Source organism: Podarcis raffonei, chromosome 3 (assembly GCF_027172205.1).
Source record: "Podarcis raffonei isolate rPodRaf1 chromosome 3, rPodRaf1.pri, whole genome shotgun sequence".
Classification (NCBI taxonomy): domain Eukaryota; kingdom Metazoa; phylum Chordata; class Lepidosauria; order Squamata; family Lacertidae; genus Podarcis; species Podarcis raffonei.
The window spans coordinates 75,347,448-75,368,117 of NC_070604.1; the positions used below are offsets into that span (position 1 = coordinate 75,347,448).

A 20,670-nucleotide genomic window follows, 5' to 3' on the forward strand; every position below is an offset into this window, starting at 1 on the left:
ATGTGTGCCAATCTAAGCTCCTAGATAGAAGAAATAGTGGGGTTTATAATAAATAAATATAATGTGTGCCTCTCTCTCCTCTTCTAGCAAACTGATTTATTTGCCAACAGTGTGCTATTCTGTATAAGACACAGGCAGTTGCTGAGTACAATCCCTCATAAATCTGGACTTGGTAAAAGAGAGAGAGAGAGAGAGCACAAAGTCTAAGCATGAAATGCCAGTTGCTGTGGGGTATCTGGAGGCAGAGAGAGAAAGAGAAGGGAAGAATGCAGGATGGGGTATCAGATTAATCTGCGTTCAGGCCAATTGCCAGATGCTACATTAGTGCATCCAGTTCAAAGATTTCTCTTTCATTCTTTACTTGGCTGGTTAAAAGAGGTCATGTATCAGCAATTACCATCCACTCCATCGAAAGCTTGCCATCAAAACAGCTTCTGTTCTCCTTACTCTAAAGGTGTCTTTTTCACCCACAGGACACACACTCATCTGAGCATGAAATTGCATTGCACCTTCCTGGAGCAATCTGTATCTGATGGGCTATAGGCCAGTTTCAGAAATGGCTAGTTTCTCACTGACAATGAGAAGATAAATTAAACAATGAAGGCGGGGACTATTTCATTCCAACCAGTCATTTTTCTCATGGCTAGCATGGCGCCCAAGCACTCTATGATTTGTTACGATGGCTTTGAAAGGAGTTTTCAATTTGAGTGTAGTGGAAAAACTACACTCCCTACCGTGACTGGGTAAAAAGCTCAATTGCCTGGGTGGTACCAAATCAAACAATGGAGAAACCAGATCAATCATGTTCAAGCACTAGGTTCTTTATATTATTGAGTTCAATAGCACAGGAAATGTAACAAAGACAAGCAGGAACACAAACACCCCAAAACTTTATATTGACTCATCCGTCTACAAAATCTTTGCCTAGGAGAAGTCCATCATACAATGGGACTTTTCTAGAAAGACTGTTCCATTTTGAGTCAATCTTGTGGTGAATCCGGAAGTTACTACACAACAGGAAAAAGTGCCCGCCTGAATCCATAGTTCATTTTTCACTCACCTTTCACAGACATCATTCAGTTACATTATTCTTGAAAACGGGAGGGAATCTTCAAAGAAAGTACATCAAATAAATCTGAGTATTATCTGTCAGTGGTTTTCTAGTGCCTGAGGTATATTCTAACTCCTTTCTCCTTCGGTGTAGCTCATATGAATCATCAAACCATTGTAATTCCATCACCATGTGGTTAATGTTAGTTTAACAGCAAACTTCTTGCTTTGTGTATTTGAGAGAAATACACACACACACACACACACTACACACACACACACACACACACACACACACACACACACACAAACATTCAGTGGCCTTGTTCCCTGTGAGACATTACTTTGGTCTTAGTTGTCTGGCATCATTCCTTCCAGATAATTAATTAATAATCAGTTGATGGTTAAAGCATCTGTCATTTTCTTTGCAAATCTTGTTTTCTCAACACTGACATTTTTAAAGGAGAAGTAAATCTCACAGCAACTGCAAGCGGATCAGCTATAACACTGACACCCAAATCACAGCCAATGGCTGGCTTAAATTCCCATTTCCTTTCATTGCTCATGAATTTCTTATGATTCCTTGAGCTCTTCAAGTGATAAAGATGCATAACACAGAACCATAGAAAACATATTTCAAACTGTTCTATCTCAGCTTTTATCTGTGAGCAATACAGATTAAATCCCACAATAAAATACAGCGGTAGAGTTCCAGATTCTGGGTATCTGCCTTTCCTTTGCATGGCCATATATGCCTGTAAAGACAGAAGGCTTATATTTTAGCACAATCTAAATTATTACCATTAACATTTATTAAATTTATATACCACCCTTCATCCGAGCATCACAGAGAGGTTTACAGTATAAAAACACAAAAATACATAATAATATAATAACAAGCAACACAATAACCCCCCTGCCCACTGTTTAAAAGTTATCTATAGATAACTAATGAAATAAATTCCAGAATAGCAGCCAACAAAGGATTTTGGGACACTTTAAAGACCACAAAAAGAGTACACTTGTATCAAAGCCTCAGCAAGGGGCTTGCTGAGAATTGTGAAGGAACTGGGCATGTTAAGAAGAAAGGGCCATTTTAAATGGGAGATAGCAGCAGATTCATAGCACACTGCAAGCCCAGTTTCTTATAGATGCACAAGGAAAAATGGTTGTACCAGAGATTTACCTAAGAGAGAGGAAACTGCTATACAGTCTCGTGAGATCAGGCACAAGCATTTTCTAGACCCATTTTTGAAATGTCCCTCCCCCCCCCCACTGAAATTGCTCAGCAGTGCTTATCTCAGGGAATGGCATGAGTCTCAATTAATGGTTTTCTAGCATGTGCTTTATTTGGCATTTGTGCAGATGTGTGGCTGCAATTTTAGAGGAACGCCTGAGTCTGAGCACTCTGCCAAACTTCAGTGTGACTACATCATTAATGATGTGATAGATTTTGCAAATTAAATTGACTTTACCTTGTTGTCTTTTCTTCTTCCTGTTCTCCCTTCAGATATGAGCAACCTAAATGTGATAACAGTGCCAGAGCTCATCCAAGCAAAACAAAAGATTTGTTCAAAGGGCGCCAGCTTCAAGGTCAGTGTATAATAAATGGTGTTTAGCCAGGGTGTTTGTTCACTGAATTAACCTGGGGAGAGAGACTTCGCTATCTTGAGTCCCAAAGCAAAAGGAGGTGGAATAATTGCAATGCCAGGTTTCCAGTTTGGACATCACTTGTTAAGGTGAGTGTAAGAGAAGTTGTACTGATATTTGCTGTGTTGGATCTTGCTTCTACTGTCATGGAAATCAGATGAAATCTGCTATTAGTAGCAATGGAGCATAATCCAATTTTTACTGTACACATGAAACTCAGCATCTAGGTCAGTAATTCCCAAAATGGATCCCTGAACACAAACAGTATATTTGGAAGTTACAAAGCTAAATATTCCACAGCATAATGCGCATCCCTTTGTCTTCTCCAGCACAAGAAATGATTTACGCCATCATTACGATGCCAAACTCAGTTTATGCTCAAAGGAAGTAGATAAAATCTCTGCATTTATTGTTTCAAAGGAGACAAGCACATGACTGACCTTTGGATGTTTTAACAATGTTTCTACTGTGCCACCTATTTTGAACAAAGCGCTCTTTGGAATTCAGGCTTCATCTTATTAATTTATTTTATTTTATTAGATGGGCTTGTCTTAAAAATAATTTGGGGCTTCGGGGATTTTTTTTAAAAAAAGTTTTCATTGAGACCATTTTCCCTGTCAGAACCTCCCTTCCCCAAAGAAAAAACCTTGCATTTGAGAATGGGGAGGGAACATCCCCAGTAGCATTGAGGAGAGTTCACCAGTGACAAGAGAAGTCTTGTCAACCTCTCCTGAACAAGGAAATGACAATTTAAAAGAAATTCCATGTCAGGCGCTAGTATACTGCAAATTTCACATGCGAAAACTCACCAATAATTGTGCTGATATACAGGCCCTGCTCTGTAAAGTACTCAGAACAATGTTAAATTAGACTTTGCTCATAGAAACAAAGGAAGTTGCCTTATAATGAGTCAGACCATTGGTTCACCTAGACCTGTATTGTCTACATGGGCTGGCAGTGGTGGTTGGTTGGCATTCAAGGGAAGTGATTTCCATTTTCCTGCTGCTCAGATTACCTAACTCACTATTGTCTACACTGATTGGCAATGGGTCTCCAGGGATTCAGACTATATTCATTTGTCCTTGATTTAGTTAAGTGAAACATAAATGGTGAGCAGGCCTGGACTGACCTTCACTGGAAAATGCCAACCACGGTCCCAACTTCATCTTAAACATCTTACTACTGACTTTTGTAAGATGCCATGAGAAGCTGCCAAATTTCACACTTCCTTTCACCCTTCCTGATACTGCTTTACCAGAAGCCTTCCCCTATTATAGCAGCAGTAATGTTTTAACCACATTCAGAATTTTTTTTTTGCCAAAGGCATAATTAACAAAAGTTTTCCAACCTCTCTGTTCCTACCTGGTAATTTCTTTGGGGTTTAGGTTCTGAACTTTAGAAGGACAATGCTTGTTTAAATTCTACCCTTCTGGGCTTGCACTACAATTATTATCAGACCATTCCCTAACCACTGCTGCAACATGAACTCATAATTGCTATGAAGTGGTGAATGGAACATGGATCTGAGTTCTCCTTCATTTAAGTTGCTTACCCTTGGCAACCTCTGGCTTGTAAGTACTTGGTTATTGATGTTATTGTAGGACAATGTACCCACTAGTTACATACTTTCTATTTATATGTAACCTTTTATAAAACTGAGAGCATGAGCATCGTACCTATTACACAGATAGACCTTGTGGTTTTCCTGAGTAACTTATAAGAAGTGCCAAGTTCCTAATCATTCTTCCACCCCTGAGTGGTTTACTGCCTACCTACAAAAGCAGCAAGCATGAAATCATTTGTTCCAGGATAAGTTGCATCAAAGAGGTCACTAGATTAAATATCTCCCGACTGCAGCCAAAGGCTGCTAGGCTCATTGTTCCAGCAGGGCAAAGCCTGGTCAAGTCAAGCTGAACTTGGAATGGCATAATAGTTTTGAAAACTCAGTTGTGAAAAATGCTTCTCTTTTACTCTCCTTTTCATTCACTGTCCAATAGTAGGATATAATCATTATGAAATCTTTCCCCCTGACTTCATAAGTGCACACTAACTCTTAAGTCCTTCAGTCTGGGCAGTTTCAAATATTAACATTTGCAGTCGCTGGACATGCCAGTTTTACAATTTATTTTTCTGAGGAGAAGTCTGCACACATGATTTTATGGGCTTGATTCAGCCCTCCACTCCCCACAATTTACAAGGCACACCTCGGCACCACCACATAGAATGTGCCAACCACATTAAATATTTCTAATGAGGTCATCATTCTTCATTTAGGCATTGGTGAAAGTATTTGCATACTACACCAGTTGCTTACCAGAGAGATGAATAACAATTTAAATATGTTATGTGAAAGGCCAAATGAATTAATGTGCTCATGTCTTGCATACGAGTTTCCTGTAGGCATCTATGAGAAAAAAATGCTGGATTAAACAGGACTCTTGCTATAGTCTGAATTAGTGTTGGTCAAGGAGAATGCAAAATTCAGGGAGAATTATGTGTTTGTAACTTGCAGTGATTATTCCTTTATGAACAAAGGTTGCACTATGAACATGTAATTGTAACACTTATCTTTTCCGGGGATTGCTGACAACACTGCCTTGTGGCTATTGACCATTCTTCCACTCCCTTCTCTATGCGTGTGATTACAAGATGAGATATTAATGGTGCAGTGCTAAGGCCCCCAGAAGAGCACTGTAGGGGGTCATTGGATATATTGGACACCCCTCTCTGATGTTGGAGACAGGACTCAAATGTTGGAGATCTTACTGATGTAAGATCTCTCCCCTCCTCTACCTGCTAACTGCTGAAGCCTCCTATGCTCCAGCCCAACCAATGTCAGTGCCCCATTGTCAGTAGGACCAATGTGGGGCTCCAGCAGGTGTCCTCTGGGGCTAGGGTCCCAGTCCTAGGATGTATAAGCCTCTTACCAAACACTCACAAATGAGGGCAGGATGGCAGGTGCAGTATATACCAAACAAACTTAAGGTCAAACCTAGAAAATCAGTCTATGTCCAAAACAAGATTCAGAGGCAAAGTCAGGCTACATGCCAAGGTCCATACCATAGTGAGTTCAGGGAAGGTACCACGAAGGGGAAACTAGAATAAGGAACAATGAGTGCAGACTGTGTTGTTTCCAACAACTGGGAGACTCAAGAATAATACTTTATATACTCTGGCCCAGTGTTAGAAACCGAGATATGAAAGCTAGGAGTTAAATGGCACCTTAAACCTAGATTATGGGCACAACAACGGAATGTCTAGCTGCACTTTTTTAATAACAAGAATACAAAGCTGTAAATGAATCAACTGCAGCTAAAATATTATGTTCATTTTTCACATGGTCTAGTCCTTCCCCCCACCCCCCTGATATTCTTAAGAGGGCCTCTTCTCCAGTCTTCAGAGAGTAGCTGGAAGTGGGGAGGCAGAAAAAGGTCCTCCTTTCCTTCCACTCTGCAGTTGTAATCTGAAATTTTAGGCGCAGTACTGCACCCAGAGCTCAGAAACTGCTTACGCTAATGAAAGTCCCTGTTGCAAAATGCACCTAGCACAATGGGAGTTTCGAACACTGCTCTGGCCTCCTGGACCACACTCTAACTATAGCTCCAGCTCCTACTCTGACAACTTCAGGGGTTTTTCAGCAGGTGTCCCCCTGCAAAGCCCCTTAAGAAAATCCTCAGCACCAGTTCTGCCTGCTGTTCAAGGTCCTTGACCTGTGAAGTTCCTAGTTTGTTCTCTGAGAACTCAGTATCTGGTACCAAGTCAGGACTAAGCAGGAGAGCCAAAGGGAAGATGTGTTGGGACAGTTTGGGAGCATACCAGCGAAATCTGGGAAACGGTTGGACACCAAAGAACCCAAAGTTGTCCTGGTCCTCTGATATGCCCACAAACAGGGGATAAATTTAGACATGCCCCATAGTTTCTCAGCTGCAATCCTAACCCATTTACTTGGGATTAAACCCCATTGAATTCAGTAGGACTTAGTTCTGAGTCAACCTGGGTAGGTGGTTGCTGTCAATCTCTCTTTCCCCCTTTCCTCCTATTGTTTTCAGCAGAAGCAGTTTTAGGGTAGTAAACCAGTTTGGCCACACAGGGTGATGTCACCACAGGGGGCGCTACAACAATGATGCTGAATGGAACACAAAAGGGAGGGCTCCAGTTTTTTAGCATCACACAGGGTGCCGATGAAATTTGGGGACCCAAAGTTCACCACTGTTTCCAGTGGAAGCAATGGGAACCTTTTCCTAAGCCTTGCGGCTTTGTCCAGAACATGATTGCAGAATGAAGGGATTAATATAAATTTTGTGAATAGATACTTACGCATTTATCACCTTTGAAAGAATGTAACAAAAACTGCATTATAAGTCATGAGCCATTGAAGAAATTGTATCACCAAATTACAGAATCTAACCTTTACTAGTCACGTTGTTGAGAATGCTTCATAACATAGTTGAGAATGTGTTCATTTGACATGCTACAATTTCCATCCTAGTCCAAATGGGAAGGCTAATATTGTTTGCATAGCAGGGACCTGAGCCCTGAGTGGCAGCCAGACTAGAAATCCGCAAGAATCTGCCTGAATATTTCACTTACTTTTAAAGTCATTAAGTACGTGCTATTTCCGAGTGTAACAGAGCATCTGCTTGAGCCGTTGAACGTCAGAGCGACTGCTTCCTTGTCACGTTGCACATTTTTTCCTCCCTGTTAAGATGTGTGAAAGTAAGAGGATTACATCTTTTATGATGCAACCAATTAGTTACAACCAGCGAACAATCACATGTTTAAATTACTGGTTGTGTTACGGAGTTTTAAGTATTACTTTTCATAGTTTCAAAAGGGGGAAAAATAGTTTATTATGCAGGCGAGTTTGTATGCAAATGGGCCTTAAAAGTTTCCCTTCGAGCCTGAGTTGACCTTCTTTGGAAATATTATGTATAGTAATAAATTCAGAGATTAGCAAGCTTAAAAGCTGGCTTTGCATGAATGCTTGGGTGAAATTATCAATATATGAATTTTATTTCTATTTAGTAAGCAAATGAGGCCGAAAGCATAGATGGTGTCTTAGACTGTGAGGTGGGGAGGGGAAGGAACAAGCATCATTCCAACAGACGTGCTTGTTTTTTTCAGGCTGGATGCAATTAAACACATCAGATAAAGGCCTACTGTGCTATTAAACTAATGCACTAATAAAACATGGTTTGCAGAAGTTTCTCTTCTCTGCAGCTGTATTCTTTTATGAGTTACCATGGGAAATGGAAGGGAGAAAAAGATGAATGCCTTTTTGTTCTTCTGTATTTATAGGGTAACCTCCTGAGCAAAAGAGGAATAAAAAGGGGTTTCCCATCCCTCTAAAAAACTGGTGGTTCCAGAAAAGAAACCTAACTCATAGCTTTGTTCATGTTATCCCTATGACAACATTCATTGAACGTTTCCCTGCATCTACATGGTTCCATTGATTTCAATGAGAAATATATAAACATATGTTTAACTTTCCTGTTGAAATTGGGGAACTAAAAAAAAACTCTCTTTTGAAGTTGGGCCATGTCTATAGTTAATATCTGGCGAAGGATCCATAAAGTGCTTAAAGTAACATATCCAAAAAGTATTTATTACTCATCATGTGTAAATATACTACCACTAAGAACACAAGCAATCTCCTGGCCAAAGATTGTTCTCAACCGTGGCCAACCAGATACCTGTGGGAATCATGCAAGTAACACATAAAGGCAGAACTGACTGAATAGCATTCATTTCCATGTTTCACCTATGGCAGCTTACATCAGCTAAATTAGCAACTTAAAGCAAGTCAGTCCAACAAATGATACCATAAACAAGGACACACTAGCCAAGCCTAACAGTAGCAAGAATGCAGGCCAGGATATGTTCCGGCAGCTCATCAGCGATGGGAATTAAGTATGTCAAGTGCTCAGGGTTTCAAAATTCATCCCTTCTTTTCAACAGCTGTCAAAATTGGTCAGCTGTGTGGCTGTGTGTATGTATATGTATGTATATTTTCTAGGCAAGTTCCTTGAGAAAGCCATTCTTCTCAGAACTTTCTCACTGACTTCATAAGGCACAAGGCCTATAAGATCCTAGTGCATATGCAGGGTTATAGACTAAACTTAATGCAGCTGTTTAATTGAGCACTTTTAGTAGTTGATGAATCCCATATCTATAAAGCACTAATAGAGATTTCTCTCTGAAGTACAAGAGTATACCTGCAAATCTTTGAAAGAGCATTTTTTTCCACATTAGGGATAGGAGAGGAAATGATGAGAAATGGCTCCAGAGTACCATTTAATATAATGAGGTCTTGGATTCCATTCAACCACAGTGCCCTTGGCATGGTTTTCCAGGGACCAATACTGTGTGTCAGCTCATGAGGAATGGCCAAAGACTGCCAAAGATCCTTGGTTGTCAGTAGTCAGTTTCCTGAAGGCCCATTGTATTTCCATTTCATTGGTGGTTTTTAATGAATAGGATCTAGGATTTCAGGACAAATAACTTTTGTTTTTCTTACGCACTGTGTTTGTTCATAGTTACTTGCAAAAAGTATTTCTATAGTAAAATCTAAAAATGCCTATGGATGCTAAAAGGGGAGGGTACAAAGTATGTGTATGTGTAAAAAAATGTAAAAAAACCTGGTCATTATGTAATTGGAGGGTACAAAGTATGTGTGTGCATTTTTTTTTGTAAAGAAAGTAAATCTGGTCATTATATAATTTGATACCTGGTTGCTAGTTTTCCTCTTCCCTCCCTATACCTTTTTCTTTTGTGATATGTCTTTCACAATTGCAGGGCTGGTGTTATTTTTTACATCTGTGTATAGCAACTAGAAAATGCTAGGCACTATATAAATTAACATCAATTGGTTTCGGTTTTGTTTGGTTGGTTTTGTCAAAGGAATTTAGTTGTTTAAAATAATAACAACAACAACAGTAATGACAACTCTCCTGCCCACAATTATTAGTCATTTGGGTGAAGGAAGAATTGGTGTCCTAGAAGGAAAAAAATGAGCCAACTGCCTTCCATCTTATGAAAGCTTCTGTGCCTGTGTGCAATTCTCTCTTGCCAGGGTGGGCAGACAAATGGGCATTTGCAAGCCTGACTTTAAAGTATTGTGCAGGACATTTCCTACCATTACGCAGAGTGAGGAGGGTGTCTTGGGTGACAGATAGGAAATGGGAACAACAGCAAAACACACACACACCCCAGGTGTTGTAGGATGTGCTGTCCTATCTCCAGTGTTGAAGTGAGGCTGCCTATACATCTGGCTTCTGTATGTGGAATGAGGAGGTACTCAACCATCCTTTGCCTGAGGTAGTGAGGTACTGTGCATATCAGTCCTAGAAAATGGTTGTGGATATGGAAACTCATGAAACCAAAAATTAAGATGACTCCAGAGTTGAGAGGGCGCAGTAGGGAGTCCCGCCACAATGATGTAGAATGGAAGGTGAGAGGGAAGGGAGGAGGGCACCAAATTTTGGCTTCGCACAGTGTGCCGCTGAAATTTGAAAGCCCAAAGTCTGCCACTGACCCCATCAAATGCAGTGAGACTTGTGTATGACTGTGCTGTAAATGAATTAGTGTCTACAACCTATTGCTAAGCTCCAAAGATAATAGATATCTACATTAGCCAGAAATCCACTGCACATGTAAAGGTAACCTTGCCTTCATTTGCACTGAGAGTTCCTGAAAGTTCTTCAAATGCTCTAGTTTGCCAGTAAGTGTCACCTCTGTTTTATCCTAGCTAAAACTTAAGCCAACTGGCTCTGAGCCAGATCCTGCCAAGCAGGCAGATTATTTTGCATACTTGTGCTTAGTGAGGTGGTGCTGGTTTCTGTTGGTGGCACCAGAATCTGAAGCCTCACAAACTCTCCTTCTCCATGGTTGGTTCTCTTGTTGAAATCTATTTATCAAAATGTTCTGAAAAGCTCAACAATAGGGTGCCCTGAAGGAAGAGGAGAAATGGCTTGAAAAGGGAAACATCAGAAATATTCAGGAATGTTTCCTTGTACATTGGCAAAAAAGCTTGCATTTCTAGTTGAAAAATAAACTAGTTGTTTGTTGCCACCTATACTTAATATTTTATAACCCTCGGAGTATGTGGCCATTTCTCGGGGTGTGGGGATAGCATGCCAATTACTCAAAAAGCCTGAAAGGGCAATTCTGGATGATCAATATTATATGCGCGTATATACATAAAGCGGCATAAAATACTTAACATCTAAAGAGTGATGCACTATAATCAACGCAGTCTGCATTGCATCAATGCAGTCTGCATCAGATAAACCCCATATAAATGGGAGAAAGTAAAATAGGCGTCAGAAGCAATGTACAAAAGGAGTTTGCTTAATTGTAATGGGTAAGGTGTTCCACAACCTAAGCCCAGGCGTGCAAAATGCCCTTTGCTTTGTAGAAGCAAGGGAAACATCATGTGGAACCCTTAATAATGATGCTTCAGGTGCGTGTAAAAAGCAGGCAGGCCTGTGGCCTTTCCACTCAAAAATGCCAGTTTTTGCAGCTGGCGCTAGCTCTGTACTACTGCCCCTTTGCCCTTGCCCATGAGAGGGAGCTGTGCTCACCTTGAACTGGGGCTGCTCTAATTCAAGCACAGATGTGCACATATTCAACCCTCCTGTATCACAGCTACATACTGCTCACTAGTGCTCAGCATATTGTATTTCCCACTTCTATGGTGATGTGCAGCATATATTGCTCAGGTTCCAGTGCTGGCATTGCCAGTCAAAAGGACCTCAGGGAGAGACCTCAGTCTGATACCTTGGAGAGGCACCATCAATCGGACCCAGTATAAAGTTGCTTTGTTATGTTGAAACTTAAGTGCACGACTCCCTCCTTAGCCCCTGCCTGGACTAAACCCAACTTGCTAGGCATTAATTTACAGCTGATCAGGCAGCTTCAACAAAGCTTTCCATTTCATGCCATCTGCCACATCAATGCAAGAGCAAAAGTCTAGAAATAAGGAGCAATGTATTACTGACACCAAAGAGCAATAGGCACTCAACTTTTCCATACAATTTTTTTAAAAAACATTGAAATGTTTGATAAAATCAGTGCCTTCACTGATGAATTTATGTGGAGATGAATTTATGCAACAATCCATTTAAAACTGGCTACTGTCACACAAATAATCTGTGCAGCAAAAGAGGCTTCATAAGGGCCAAAAGGCATTTAGGGTAGGGTTGCCATACCTGGTTTTGGGGGCCAGTATGCCCATCTGGGCAGATTTTTGAATGAAATGTCTGTTTTTTGGGGGGGTATTATTATTGGGGGGGTAGGGGCATGCGCATACCACCGAAGGGTGGGAGAGGGCAGGCTCTCTTCAGAGTCAGCCACTCTCTGCCGCCTTCATGAGCCGCATCTGTGTCCCAAAAACAGAAGTGCCACAGCAGAGTCTGGAGCGCCATCGCTGCCACCCCTTTCCAGTGCCCACTCCTGGCTGTGCTGTTTCCCAAGACCCTGTTTGCATGAGGCTCCAAATTGCCGGTGCTGGGGGTGATTCTGGGCCGCTGAGCAGCTAGGCAATGGAGCCGCCTCTCCCATTCAGGCCTTTGGCCTCCAAGTGGCCAGTGGCAAGGTCGTATCCAGGATCAGGCGCAGGCAGTGAGACTCATCTCTCCGTGGCCTCTCTGGTCCTGCCTGGCCTTTCCCAGCAGCAGTGGCAGCAGCCCCCAACAGCTGCTCAAGCCGTGTTGGATGGGACGTGGCTGGCGGTTGCAGCAGCAGCAGCGGTTCCATGGCCTCTCCGGTCCTGCCTGCAGCTTCCTCTTTGATGCAGCTTGAGCAGCCATTTGGGGTCACTGCTGCTGCTGCTGCTGGGGAAGGCTCAAGCAGGATTGGAGAGACTCCCTGCCCCAGCCTGATCCTGCATACGACCTCGCTGGTGGCCACGTAGAGGCCGAAAGCCTGAAAAGGAGCCCATAGCAGCGCCCATCAGTGGCCCGGAGTCACCCCCGGCACCAGCAAGTGGGAGCCTCCGTGTGAAGGGTAAGTCTGTCAATATGGCCACCCTAAGAGAGGGGAGGGATGGAGGGGGAGAGCAGGCGGGTGAGGAAGGGGTTAGTGGCAGGGAGGGGGCTAGTGATGGAGATGCGGGGTGATGGTAGGGTGCAGGTCCGTCTTACCCATAGAGGCTAGTGGCACAGGGAGCCACAACACCAATTCCTGGAGGGCGCCAGGCAAGAGTCCGGGGAACACCAAACGAGCGCACTGAGTGAGCGAGGGTGCGTGCAGCGCTCCCGCCGAGCGTTGGCTCAGTTTTTTCCCTTTTAGCTTGCAAACGCCGAATTCTGCGGGGCACGAGAAGGCTAAAAGGGAAAAAACCGAGCCAGCAGGAGCGGCACACACGCCCTCGCTCGCTCGGAGCAGTCCTGCTCGCTCAGTGTGCTGCCTGCCATGGCCATCGTGGCACGAAGGAGCCAGCTGAGCCAGGAGGCGCCGCGTCCAGCCTCTGCCTCTTCCCCACCAGAGGAGCCACCCCCCAGCCGCTGCCTGCCTCCTCCAGCCCTAAAAAAAGGTCGAAAACTCTGGGAAAGGGGGGGCACCGGATATGCTTAAATTGGGTTTGTGCCCTTCAGAATGTGGCAACCCTAATTTAGGGTGACTTGTGAGTTATTCCTGTTTCTGCTTCTGGCCAGCTCCTATTGCTCGTCTTTTCCATTTGTTTATTTATTAATACACCAGGTAAATAACCTGTCATGATGTTGGCTAAGTACAGCAGTCACTGAGCCTCATCCTAAATGCTCCTCGATGGGTGTAGCAGGGTTTGCCTCTTCCACTCAGCAGCCCTCTCTTTTCTGCAGCATCCAAACTGATAAGCTGACTCTCCTAAGCAGGTGCCCAGCTTGAATTCCTGGATCGATGGAAACCATACAGGAGCAGTCCTTGTAAGGTCTAGAAACTGCTTTAAAAGGAAAGGGGGGGGGCAACCTAGAGCTGCTTTGGAAAAATATGCTCCATTGTGGAGCTAGCATTTCTAGTGTTTATAAAACCAAAACTTGCTGTTGGTTTCAAGTCGTGTTTACTTTTGAAGGTCATTAATTTCCCAGAGACAGACAGGTAGATTGATGAAACCAAGGTCATTTGGGAAGAACGAGTGTGCTGGGAGATTAAAAACTCGCCACTTACTCCACAGTGAAAACCTTGTTTTGTAGAATTCCTCAGCTGCCTGGGCTCTGGCCTTGGAGATTTTTGCAGGCACTTGGGTGAATGCTTCATTGTTGCTAACTTGCGTCCATCTGTAACTGTGGGGTGTCATGGGGCAGACTTCACTTAATAGTCACTTCTTGTTAAAGGCTGGAGCTGGGAGTGGGAATGCAAGCAGATGCCCAATGGTCAAATTCTCTTAAGGGTGGAAACGGTGAGGGAGGATGTAGCTCTCGCAAAACACTCCAGCAAAGCAGAGAATAGAACCCAATGTACTTTTTTTCACACACAACCCCCCCATAAAACACAGAGAAGCATATATTTCTTACCACAATATTTTCATTCAAATGAATGTGTCCATTTAAAATGAGAGTATTATGGTAAGAAATGAATGCATTTCTTCATTTCTTTTTAAACTGAGCCAAGGACACTCGTTTTCACATAAAAACTGTGGTGTTTTGAATCTGGGTTTATGAACCTGAACAAAATGATTGACCAAGGAGAGTAGGGGTTGGCTGTGGAGTGAAGATACTTTAGTCCTGTACTAATAATTAAACAGAAATTGTTTAACACTTTCCCGCATACCACAGTGCATCCTTGAAAAAAGAAAGAGGCCCCAAATCCATTCATTTTAATACTATCTAGCTTGTGGAAAGAGATTCCTGTTAGAGAAACACTATCAGTCAAAATCTAAAGGCACAATCCAATACATTTTTACTTGGAAGTTAGTCCTACTGTGTTCAGTGGAACTTGGGTTGCAATCCTTGCATACTTAAACTGGAACTAATAGACATTGATATTAGAGACACTGCTCTCTAATATCATGCCACTAAATGTCCCAGAGAACTACCTGGCTCAGTGGTTGACCTTACACCCAACAATGCAGACATCTCTCCTTAGGGCTTTGTGGATCTCAGGTGAGATGATCTGCTGTACCTTGTAGGGCTAAATAACTGGTAGATTGTCTCTTTGCATATTGCTGGGACTTATTTCTTGTGACTCATTTTTGAAAGAATTCACTTCTGTCTTCTGGGACAGCCTACCTGAAAGAGAAGATTCCTTCCTCTATGCTTTCCTTGTTCAGTTCGACACACTCATCCTGCTGCATGCTGCATTTCTATCTTTCCATTCCTCCCCCCAATCCCCTATTTTCCCCCATTGCCTCCTAACCCTCTCACCCAAGCAATGCTGGGAACTTCTCATAAAGTTCATGTCTGAGAGGCAGAGGGCTGGTTCATATACTTAACAGCTCTAGTGATTCCATATGTTACCCTACACCCCACTGTTCATATGACTGAAGGTGGAAGGATTGTACAGATCAGATATACACTTCAGATTACGGTTGTTTCTTATGTGGGGGGAGCAAGTCCCTTTGTTGCTTAGAGACCAAGAAAACAGGCCTGATCTGGAAATCCTTACAGAGCAATACCTTGCTATATGATGGTTTTGGCCTATTCAGTGTTCTGGTGGCTTTTACGTGCAGCAGGTATGGCTTGGCATATTTCCATGTCCAACCATTCCCTTCTGAACATAACTCATTAATGGTATGCAAGCTGAGCCATAGGTACATGCGCATAAACAGACACACACGATTTCTTATTTGACTTTAACTGACCCATCCCTTTTACCAAACATAATTTGTTGTATTTCTCTCTCCCGCTACACTATCCAAGTTGCAGCACAACAAAGTGAGATGGATTTTCTCTGTCTCTGTTTTGTGGAGAGACTCACAGAGACTTTTCTAGAAGGAATACTCTCAGGAATGTTTGATAATTGCCATTGTAAGGGCCTTTTTTCAGCCAGAACTCACCGGAACTCAGTTCCAGCACATCTCAGGTAGACGCCATTGCCATTATAAGAGAACAAGAGAGGCATTCATGGTGAGTTCCAGCACCTCTTTTTCTAATAAAATAGAAATGTAAAATGGCCATTGTTATAGGCCAGAATATGTGAAGTAGGCAGCCCTGCTTCCTTCTACAACTTGACTGTGAGGCATGGAGTCAGGGAAGAAGCTGCAGCTATCTTGGAAGCCATGGAGCTACACCTTGATGCTCAAGAGCATACTGCAAAGTAGAGTGGAAATTTTCCAGCAGAAGGTTCTAGGCTTTATATCTGATGGTTATTTTGCAACCCAAAGATAAAGCTATCAATGCCTAGACATGATGGATAACCTTTGCCTCCATCATTGGTAGTAATGCTTCTGAATACCAGCCACTGGAAGCCGCAGGAAGGGAGAGTGTTCTTGTGTTCAAATCCTGTTTGCTGGTTTCCTGCAGGCCACTTTGAGAACAGGATGTTGGACTAGACGGGCCATTGGCCTGATCCAGCAGGCTCTTCTTGTGTTCTTGTGTGTAGAAAGAAGCTCCGCTTGATTGCAAAGAATGCATGGGCGGCATCAGTGAATTTGAGACGCTCACCACCTTGTGCTCAATTAACCTAACATCCAACGTTGTGGCTCTCTGGAGAAACCATCCAACTAATCCATAATGGGTTGCTATCATGTAACTGGATCTCAGTGCTGTAAGTGGACCCAAGACTATTAGTAATCAAACTGCACTCAGTAAAGTAGTTTATATGAAGTCTGCTGCACTCCATCCTTTCTGGCAGACACTTTAGAACCATAATTACCATCATCTCTCTCTTTAATACAATCATTGTGCTTCTGTCATTGCAGGATATTCTAGAAGGTAAGGAGGGACTGCTCATTTCCTAGATACTTACTGTGCAGTGCACAAATTAAGGACAGTGTCAGATGTACGTCTCAATTTCCCTACTTCTTGTGGGTTTAACAGAGACTCTTAAAGCTACTCGAGCATTAGCTTATTGTGGTTTAATAAAGTACACTATATTATATTTGGCTCAAGGGACCCATTCCACACAGATGCCAATTTCCAAAGGCAGGTTTGAAAGCACAGCCCAGTTACACAGACCTCTCTGTTAGTGGCTTAGAGGAGCGATTCAGATGCGGGTGGATCGGCAGTTTTAATAAAAATAACTCCTGCCTGGTAATTATGGCCCCACTTGCACGAGGTGCTGAAGTACCCTCAGCAAGAAATTCCACAAAGCCTTCCCAAGGGAACTGGGGGATATTAAGTATCCTGCAAATTTTCTCCACTGAGGGCAGTGATGTGAGGGGGGCGGGCAAGAATCATAAAGACACTTCACTAAACAATTATAGGTTTGGGGTTTTTCTTCTTCTTGGTGGTAGCTATTTCACAGCTTCTTATCAACCACCCAATGTGGATGGCAATTCACAGTGGTTAGTGCCAGCCTCTCACTTTTTGAGGAAGATGTGGAAAGGCCATGTCAATATTAACCCACAGCCAGCCTATATAGGGGTACATTTTTTTCATGCTAGGTTCCATTCCACAGTGGTAGAGTAATGTCCCCTCCAGCTATCACTGTAGTGCAGTTTCTGTCAGCGTTTCCATTTATAAACCTCTATTTTAAGCACTGTTGTAAATGCATACTTTGGGTTGCAATTCAGTCCGTAATATATTTGACCAGCTTTAGGTTGTTTTTTTATTATTATGTTAAACTCCTATGAACGATGGGAAAAGGCTGCCTTACTAATTTTAGCATTTGCCAGCTATGGCCCAGATTCAGAGGCCTGACCTACTCAATGGACACGTTACGTGGTGGTTTTTCTTGAAGAGCACCACTGTGCCCATCCTCATCCTGTGCCACATGGCAATCTGCTTTTCAGAACAAAGTGTCAGGGGAAATACAGCAGGTGAGCAGAAGCACATTCTACAATTGAAGAAGATGAAAAATGACTGGATTTTCATAAGACTTCAGCCCTCTCCAGATGTAATAATAATAATAATAATAATAATAATAATAATAATAATAATATTTATACTCTGCCCATCAGGCTGGGTTCCCCCAGTCACTCTGGGCAGCTTCCAAAAGAATATTAAAGACATGATAGAACATAAAACATTTAAAATTTCCCTAAACGGATGTCTTCTAAAAGTCAGATAGTTGTCTATTTCCTTGACATGGAGGGCGTTCCACAGGGCGGGCGCCACTACCGAGAAGGCCCTCTGCCCTGTAAACTCACTTCTTGCAGTGAGGGAACTGCCAGAAGGCCCTCGGCGCTGGATCTCAGTGTCCGGGCTGAACGATGGGGGTGGCGGCACTCCTTCGGGTATACAGTTACTAAACAGGAGCAATAAACATGGAACAATAGAACTCCCTGCTCCTCTCTCTGGCATGCACTGTGCCCTACAGAAATCTGGAAACCCCAGAATAGAGTTTGGGGGTCTGCAAGGAGAGAAGAGTGGGGAAGTTCCTTGTGCATGACTCTTTGCACTGACAGAACAAGTTACTTAGTGCTGCACTGGATGCAACACTATATTTGTAACCTATTTTTAAAAGCCTTCAAAACTTAATAACAGAAACAACATTCTTCACAAATACTAATGTCTTTTCTTAAGCAAACTTCAAAGACAAAATACAAACTTGGGTAAATTACAGAGACAATTAGATATTCACAGTGATGAGGCATTTTATAAGACTTCATCCATTTTTGTTGTGGCTAATACCGAATTAATATAAATTTCAGTTGAGTAACAGAAGTGTAGCTTGGCAAAAAAAAAGTAATAAAAGAATGTGCTTACAGTGGTTCCAGTCCTCACTATTTTACTAGTGCTCCAAACCTGAGCACCAAATAACAAGTGAAGTGCTTCAGGAACTATTAGAGCAACGTAAGTCAAACTATTTATGGAAAGGTAGATTATTGCCAGTGCTGGTGGTAGTCTTAAACCTAATAAATTTTTCCTCCAGTTGCTGTTGGCAGAAAAATAAATGACCAAATATTTGAATGAGTCAGTCTGATCAATTGAGTGGCCATCTATCATCTAGCTATAACTTTGAAGTTTATGTCTGAAAAACCGTAATCTTCATTTTTGACATCATTAATGGCTAGATGCTCTGCCAAAGGGTAATTGCTAAAAAATAAAATAAAATAGTAGTCTAGGTCTTCGTAACCCTTATCAATGCTGTGCCAATAAGATTCTGTCATCTGCATACAGCAGAATTATGGTTCTTGGGTAAGAGGCACTTCCTCTTCATTGAAACCATGCCACCAATGTAGAGCTTGACAAAAAGAGAAGCCAGAAGATGCCCTTACCAGACTATTTATTGGACCTGTAATTTAAGCACTGGAATTAATGCAATTTTGGACCTCTGTCTTACAATTTCCTACCTAGCAATAGATGCTTACCTTTGTTTGTCATCCCCAATTTCTGTCACGAGTAGTCTCAATTAATATGATGGACAGCTACCTAAAAATTGGCAGAGAAGGCAAAAAGAAATTGCTTCCCACCTTCAGTTTTATACCTCTGGATGCTTACTCATTCAGCAGAGCATTGTCCATTTTCCCTTGACACCCCAGTTGCTTGGCATTTGCTGTCTCTGCACCGCACTTTGTCATTAAGTATTTAAATATTTTCTGAAAATGCATCTCTTTTCCTGAGCCAATTTAAACCTTAAACTCAGCCTCTAATATTTAAACTGAAACGTTTCCTGGTCAAACAGTTATATGGGATCATAAGTATTCAACATTTTCAGGTGGCTTTTCTAGGTTTTGTAGGAAATGGGTTCATTTTTAAGAAGAAGGTTTATCCAGAATATAAACACTCTTTTTTTTGGCTATTTTTATGCTGCAGTGCTATACCTTGGAGGACGCTTCTTTGAACCCAATGAGCCTTACTTCTGAATAGATATGTTTATTGTGATGTCAAACGTTTAACAGTGCAATCCCATGCATGTCTACTCAGAAGTAAGCCCCACTGGCTCCTTTTCCTCTTATGGAAAAACATTCAGCTGTGTGGGGCTGCACCTGAAATCTTAAAAATAAAATAAAAAATATCACCGTTTTACTGATTTTATGATGCTCATACATTTATGAAAGTGCAGTTTATAAATATTTCAATAAATAAATAAGCAATCAGATCCTCGCTTTCAAAGGCTTTCCCTTCTAGGACAGAAAAGCAGACACACAAACTCTACCCCAATAGATCACCCTGCTCTCAGCCTGCCTTCCAATTGTTCTCTTCAACCATTGTGATTGCTCACCCCTCGCCCACCAAACATCAAAATTTGTAGGAACACATGAAAACATGAGTTAGAGGTTTCTCAGTGTACACACACACCTTGGTGCTGATAGGTAGCCTATGGGTTGCACAGCCCATTTGACACTGGAGAACTTTATGCTATTTAGCTCCTCGCTGAGGTGAAGTGTTTGTGTATATCCTTGTCACACGAGGTATGCATTCATTGGCCTAATTTCTCCATGGTTCATTTTGTGTTTGAATGGAAAACATACTTGTGGGCAAAACTATTTCTAAAGTAAACACTTAATTCTGTGTTACATCTTTGAACCTGCAGGCTAACATCGTGTGGTTTCAACTTCAACCCTTTACAAGAAATTATTAATGTAATCTGTCAAAGCCACACAATATAGGTGGCTGTTCAAGAGAGAGAGAGAGAGAGAGAGAGAGAGAGAGAGAGAGAGAGAGAGAGAAGCTGAGGCATGAAAGTTTTGCTCGAAACATTCCTTGACAAGCTCTCTCGCTGCCCTTTTTCTTGTCTGCATAGAGGAATTCACTGAGGGTGAATTATTCCTGACATCCAGCTAGACCTTCCTCAGGTCAACCATTTTATTCCCAAGTCTGTTGAAATTAAGCGCAGCACGAAGCTCAGGAGAATTTTTCAGTGTTTGATAACACCTGTGTGGAACAGAGATTCCACTGTGCAAACGTTAAAGCACACTTACTCACCAACACTGCAAGTCAGGGAAGT

At 42.2% G+C, this 20,670-nt stretch overlaps 1 protein-coding gene across 2 annotated transcripts in view; it reads left to right on the top strand.

Moving 5' to 3' along the window:
- Positions 1-20,670, top strand: part of SMOC2 (SPARC related modular calcium binding 2) — a 131,075-nt gene that overhangs the window by 93,584 nt on the left and 16,821 nt on the right. For both annotated transcript variants that reach the window (XM_053382425.1, XM_053382426.1), the window contains exon 9: positions 2,561-2,643. In XM_053382425.1, the coding sequence (XP_053238400.1) occupies positions 2,561-2,643 (83 nt within the window). The remainder of the gene's footprint in view (positions 1-2,560; positions 2,644-20,670) is intronic.